Raw genomic sequence first — 6,546 nt, 5'->3', positions numbered from 1 at the left:
GGTTCAGCTGAGGTAACGGCACAGACGCTTTTCACTGTGCGCTTGAGGGTTTTTTTCTCCCCCCGCGCCCCCACCCCTCCTGCTTCTGCCTGCTCTAGCGCCCACTGTGCTCAGTCCAGCGTAGCACAGCAGCGGTACAGAGAGGGAGAAGAAAATTGCACATTTCACTGGCAATTATGAAAAAAAAAAGAGAAGGTACTGCATATATCGAGAGCCAGCTGACGTTATCCAATGAGCCAAAAAAAAAAGAACACTGATCATATGGAATGCAGAGTTTTGTTTTAGGAGCTGCTCGTGTATTCATGTCAAACATGAGCTTGCAGTCCTCATCTGGGGTAAAAAAGGACAAACAAAAACAAAAAAAGCTCTGTGGACAAGTGAAGACAAAGAAAAACACTTACCCTGACAGACTGTCTCTAAGTTAAAGGGAACAGCTACTATCTGCCATACTAATACTTCCAGGCAGACCTCGAGTCTATTAGTGGAGCACAATCTGCTTTAATCCATAAAAGATAAAAGGGAGAGCAACAAATGTGGCAGCCACGCAAACGCAACCTACTATCTCCGTCTCGCTCTCCGTCTCACACACAGGCACGCGCGCACACACACACACACACACACACACACACACGTAGATCTGATCCAATATACGGCTGCATCTGGTAAAGTAGCCCCCGGCTGACTCATGTGCTCTCTTCCTGGAAGCAGAACAATAAGGGCAGACAAAGGGACCAGCAGGGTGATTCATGGCCGATTTATCATTTCTCATCGAAAAGTATCAAGAGGAGCTTTACCGCACACACAAAAAGAAGTGGTCATCTGAAGCACCATGAACAGCACGAGACATTCGTTAACAACTGACTTAAGAGATCTACAATATGTCTACAATATAATCATTTACAAACCATTTACATGTCTTATCTAACAGCCAATACTGCACAACAACTCTACAGTACAGTAATATACATACAGAATGTCTTATCAATGAACCAGCAAATATATATCATTAATAAATAGGTTATTGAATAAATAACTTGGCGCCGGTTTTACAGAACACTCACCACATCATCAAAAGTAACCTAGCTATCCTAGCTTATTCAAATAAAGTGAATTCAAGTGACTCTACGGGCATTTAAGACGTTAAGGTTCTTCTAGTGGAACAAACAGTGCAGCTTAAGGCCTCACTGAGTACAATTATTGCCAGCAGTTTCTTCTCACGTGCTCAGGACCTGCTAAAAGCACCAACAACACAACAGCTTACTCACACGCACCCCAACGAGCACCTACCTTACAGAAAACACTCGCGGAAATCACTACCAAATGCAGAAGCCTTCGAAAGCAAGTAAATGGAAGTCCAAGTTCAACACAAACATGTTGCTACAATAACAAGAGAGAAACCAGACGGAGGCTGATATTTAGCTTCAGATAATGGTGGGGCATCAGCCAGGAGCAAAGGAGTGGTGGGAGCTTCTGAAGTTAATGGCTCGCCGTGATCGCTAGCTGGCCTTCACTCTGTCTTGCCCTGCGAGTCCTTCTCCTGCTGCTTGCGCTTGGCGTAGCTCTGGGCCATGGAGTTGACAATGGAGCAGACAAAGAAGCATACCATGATGACCACAACCTTCTCAAAGAGCCACGACAGCCAGCTCTCCTCCTGCCAGGAACCACAGAGAGAACAGAGAGAGAAGAGAGGAGCTCGGTCAGTAAGCTGAGGGCCACCCCCCCACCACCACCACCACCGCCCCTTCACCCCACACCCTGCTCTCCCCTCTGCTCCTGATGCTGTAGGCTAGGTGGGGATCCAGCTCCATGTGCAGGACAGATAGAGATCAGGGGTAATAAAACACGCGGCAGCCCCCACCGTCCTCCCTCCTAACGCCCCCACTGACCCCAGCCTGCAGCCTGCCTCCACAAAGTTAAATTGCCTCGCTTCTCTCCTGTAACTGCAGGAGGCTCAAGTTACAAGAAAAAAGGAACATTGTTCTAGAAATGCCTTAATCTGTCCTTGTGCAACTCAGTCTATCCTTCTTTTCTTCTCCTCCCTAGTAAGCGCATAAAAAAAGAAAAATCGTTTTCAATGAATCACTTAGAGCAAGAGAGAGAAAGAGGGAGTGAGAAATAGAGAAGAGGGAAAAAAGCTTTGAAAGAGAAATAGGCTACAGCTACAACTGGCTCTTTTTGTTCTAGACAGGGGGGTTTTGATGGATTGTCACTGGCGGAGGGGGGGCCCCCGCCCCGGTCTACAGTCAGTGCTGGGTTCAGGCGGGGCACCGAGTGCAAGTGTGTGTGTGACACATAGGGGAGTGACCACACTCACACACACACACACTCCCAATTGGTAAGATGGAGCATGAGTCAGCACGCCCCGCACTACAGTAGTACAGTTCAATACAGCGAGTGGAGCCAGACCCCACACTGGCCCCTCTCCTCCTCCCCTCGTTCTCCTCCCTCCCCTCCAGCCCGCCCAGTGCAGCGCTAACCTACTCTGTCATTCTGGCCCTAAACAAGCCTCTGTAATCTACTGTGTCACTACAGGTTATAGTAAAATCTACAACGTCAACATTCCTCTTATAAACATGAAATTGGGTTTGAAAAATATATATGAAACCGATTCAAAAATTTGTAATTGGAAGCAAATGGTACAGGTATAGAGAGTGAAAACAGAATTACTTGTGTTCAGGGGAGAAAATGGGTCAGAGATATAAAGGAAGGCTTAGATAAAGAGAAGAAAAGGACAAAAAAAAGTGGAGGGAGAAGGAGTGAAAGAGGCAAAAGTACGGGGGCCGCATTCTTTTCTTGGCGCGCACACGTGAATGAATAGAGGCTGTGAGCTGGGGGCTGAGGCCCCTGTACTTACAGTTGGGATCCCCTCTCCAGTGCGATGGTGCAGCTTGGCCTTCTGGCCCTCCAAGTACTCCCTGAAGGGCTTCTGCAGTGCCGCACCCAGCAGTGGAACAGCTCTGCCTCAACCAACAGAGGAGGGGGGGGGGGGGGGGGGGGGGGGGGGGAAGAGGGAGGGAAGGAAGAAGAGAGAAAGAGAGAGAGAGAGAGGGGAGGGGGCATGGGGGGAAGGGGGTGGAGGAGGGGGCCACAAATCACGTCACATCATTGTTACTCACCAGCCCAAGGGCAGCAACAAAGGCAGGCATGCTGTCCTGTGTCCTGTACAGTGTCGGTCTCCCCTGCTTCCTCTCCCCGAGAAGAGAGAAAGACGGAGAGAGCAACGAGTGCACTTCCCTGCTCATCCCCACAAACACACACACATAAACATACACACACACACACACACACACACAGAAAAAAGTACAGACTGTACCACCGCTATAGAAAATAGTGCTGCTCAAAAACAAAACAAAACAAGTAAAAAGAAAAAGGAAATCAAAAAAAGAAAAAAAAGGCAGAAATAAAGTTGGCTGGTCCTCATACAGCAGCCGCGGCAGCAGTAGTCACCCACATTCTCCCGCTCTGTTCTCCTCCCCTCTCCTCTCCTCTCACACACACATACTCGGCTTCCTCTCCCTCGCTCGCTCGCTCTCTCTCTCTCTCACACACACACATCGGTGAACTCGTTCAACTCCCCTGCAGTGCCTCCTCTGCCGCTGCAGAGAGGAGAAATGAATGACTTCTCAGAACTCTCACATTTATCACAGGCGGTTCCTGTAAGAACTGGTTTCAGCCAATTAATGAGGAAGTGAGTCGTACCCGAGCTGTGTCATCACTGGCTGAGATCTGGGGGGGATGGCCCACAGAGGGAGGGCGCTCCTGTAAGACGGCCCATATTAGGAAACCCTTTACAAGATTTAGCCACCAACTACAAGCATACTACTGAACCCCCCCCCCCACACACACACACTCAAAGAAAAAAAGACGCGAGAGGCTGCAGAGAATGCCCTAGAATAGCGAATCAGTGGCCCATCCCTAGGCTGGAGTTAGTGATTAATCACTAAACAAATACATACTAAAGACCTTAACTTATTCTCTTTTGTGCCTATACACAGTCAATCACATCCCCTGAGCTATTGTTTCAAACATTCCTTATGTTCCACTTGTACGTCTTTTGTTCATGTTGGGGAGGCATCATCGAAGCTCAGAGACACATCAAAGATTTGAAGGCAGGTTTGCGTGGGCAGCCATGTCACATACGGTTGAGTTTATAGCTGATAACTTTCTCTGGAGGAGGCAAGTCATTTCCGTCCCTCCCCACCTCCACACACACACACACACACACACACACACACACACACACATGCATTTACACACACCTATGTTATGGTGAGAAAAAAACAGATTGTGTTAAATGATTGAGTTTACAACAAGGAAGCCTTTTAGTAATGATTAACTTTATACTAGGTAATGGATATCCTACATGTGAATGGGCGTAAAGCAGACAGGAAGTCTAACAGATGGATCACGCTTTAAATTACACAATAGAAAATGGTTAGCACACATGGTATCAAAAATCAAGCTAGGATTTTTTTTGGAGGGAAACAAAGCCTCTCCTATTCCCATCCCCCACTTCTCAAAATTCCTAACATCTACACTCACAGAAACTTGCCAAACTAATTAAAAAATATATATAATATATGAAAAGCCAAATATGAGTTTGCACAAGATAGAAGAGAGACTGGAAAACACAGGGAAAATACACTAGTTCAGCAGTTAAAAGTAAACAGGCAAGAACAAAGAGTGAGAGAAACAGTTTTCAGAAATGGCGGGCGAATCATCTCCTACACGATGAGCAATACTGAGTCATGAGCCTGGGCAAATCCACCAACAAAGAAGCCCAAAGCTAGCAGTCTAAAACACGTTTTTAATGCCTCACAGTCAGGACTCTCTCTCGGTCTTTCCATTAAAAATCTGATGATTTTGTGCTTTTTGGGAATCTATTTTCACTTTCTGCAGAAGGTGTTGGGAAATTGTTGGATTTAAGAATTTCTACTGTAAGTTTGTTCATAATTTACCCGTGAGTACATGTGCTGAACATCTTTCTGCTCTGTCTTAGTCTGAGATAAAATGAACTTCCTGTTAATGATAAATATATTATTAAATGAGACATTTGTGTAACTTGTGCATGCGTTCCATATATGTAATGAATAGTATTATGTTGTACAGTAACTGTTGTAAAAGCAGATTTTAATGTTCAGAAATTTAAAACAGTATTTTCTAGTAGTTCTTTCTAAGTTGAGACGAGGCGAGGGAGGGAAAAACTCGAAGCTGAAAGTTTTAACAGCCATAAGATGTCATTTGGCAAACAATAAGCCTGAACTATTTACTCACTTTAACAACTGGTTTAATAAAATCCTGTGCTTTATGTGGGACGAACAGAAAAGTCCTCACTTGTATCTTTGTTCCTAAGTGAGGCTCTGAAACACTGTGGCCTCGAGAAACAGGGAAATAAATCAGTTTGAACAAAACTATTTACAGCACTGTTTAAAAACAGAAAGTCAGATTTCTACACTGTAAAAACTCTTGTCAAATTTCTGCATGAATTATAAAGGCTCATTTATAACAAAAAGTGATCATGTCTCAATTTATGGCGAGCATGAATTGGTAAAGAAATACGTAGTAATAAGTAGTCCTGTAGAAGAGCATGCATGTTAGTTCTACTAATTTAGTTCTTAATTAAATCTAGAAAATGCAAAAGTACTCTTGACGAAAATAAAGCTCATAGATTCATATCTGAGATTTGATCTAATCAGCTGAAACAGCTGGCACATAAATGTGCCTAAAATTCCATTCACTATAGTTTTTGTCTTCAAACAGCTTTTCTCGTCATCTAATGTGGCAGTAAAGGACATAAACTGACAGGATGGATTTTCTCACAAATGAATGCTGTATATTATTTAAAATAAGCAATTATTCTATTTATATCATGTGATGATCCTCTTTTGTTTGTGGGTCTGAATCCAAAAATATAAATGCACATAACAAATGTATTGCATATGTATTGTAGTTTATCTGAACAGATCTATAAATCGTGACTCTTTTCACTTTCTCCTTCAACAGAGACAAAATATGGGATAGTTAAAAAGGATAATAATAACAATAATGAAAAGTCTTAAAATGTAGGTGGTTTTACAGCCATAAAAGCCAGCATGTGTGGATCCTATCAAACTTTATAACAGTTGTTCTCCAGTCGAATGAATTACTTCCAGAAGTTGTGCAAAAAGCATAAGGTGCTTCACTTGCCTGCTTGTTAATATAAAAATTATGCATGCGTGTGGCTTATTATAAACACTATAGGTGTGTTTTATATACCTGCATATATTCTTAAAGCAGTGTGTATGATAATTCATTTCTTAATCAACAACAAATAGGTAACATGTAGGCTTCTAAGAGCAAATGATCGTAGCTCCATCAAGTGATTTCCATTTCGTCATTTAATGAAACAGTAAACAAAGTTGTTTTTTGAAAATCAATTAAATATAGCAGTAAAAACTAAATCTCAAAGATTTATTAGATGCAACAAGGACACCTGTTTTTATTCATTTATGATGTAATGAACAATAGAAGCTAAGTGGTTATACATAAAATGCAAAGTTGTAGCAA

The 6,546-nt window shown here is 43.2% G+C and overlaps 1 protein-coding gene across 4 annotated transcripts in view; it reads right to left on the bottom strand.

The window, feature by feature from the left end:
* Positions 1-616: 616 nt before the first annotated feature.
* Positions 617-6,546, bottom strand: part of LOC139295060 (vacuole membrane protein 1-like) — a 53,942-nt gene continuing 48,012 nt past the window's right edge. For all 4 annotated transcript variants that reach the window (XM_070917136.1, XM_070917138.1, XM_070917137.1 and 1 more), the window contains 2 exons: positions 2,855-2,957; positions 617-1,651 (listed from right to left, as the gene is read on the bottom strand). In XM_070917136.1, the coding sequence (XP_070773237.1) occupies positions 1,508-1,651; positions 2,855-2,957 (247 nt within the window). In that variant the 3' untranslated portion in view covers positions 617-1,507. The remainder of the gene's footprint in view (positions 1,652-2,854; positions 2,958-6,546) is intronic.

This window comes from Enoplosus armatus, chromosome 13, assembly GCF_043641665.1.
Source record: "Enoplosus armatus isolate fEnoArm2 chromosome 13, fEnoArm2.hap1, whole genome shotgun sequence".
Taxonomy (NCBI): Eukaryota; Metazoa; Chordata; class Actinopteri; order Centrarchiformes; family Enoplosidae; genus Enoplosus; species Enoplosus armatus.
This window is presented reverse-complemented; position numbering and strand designations above follow the sequence as displayed.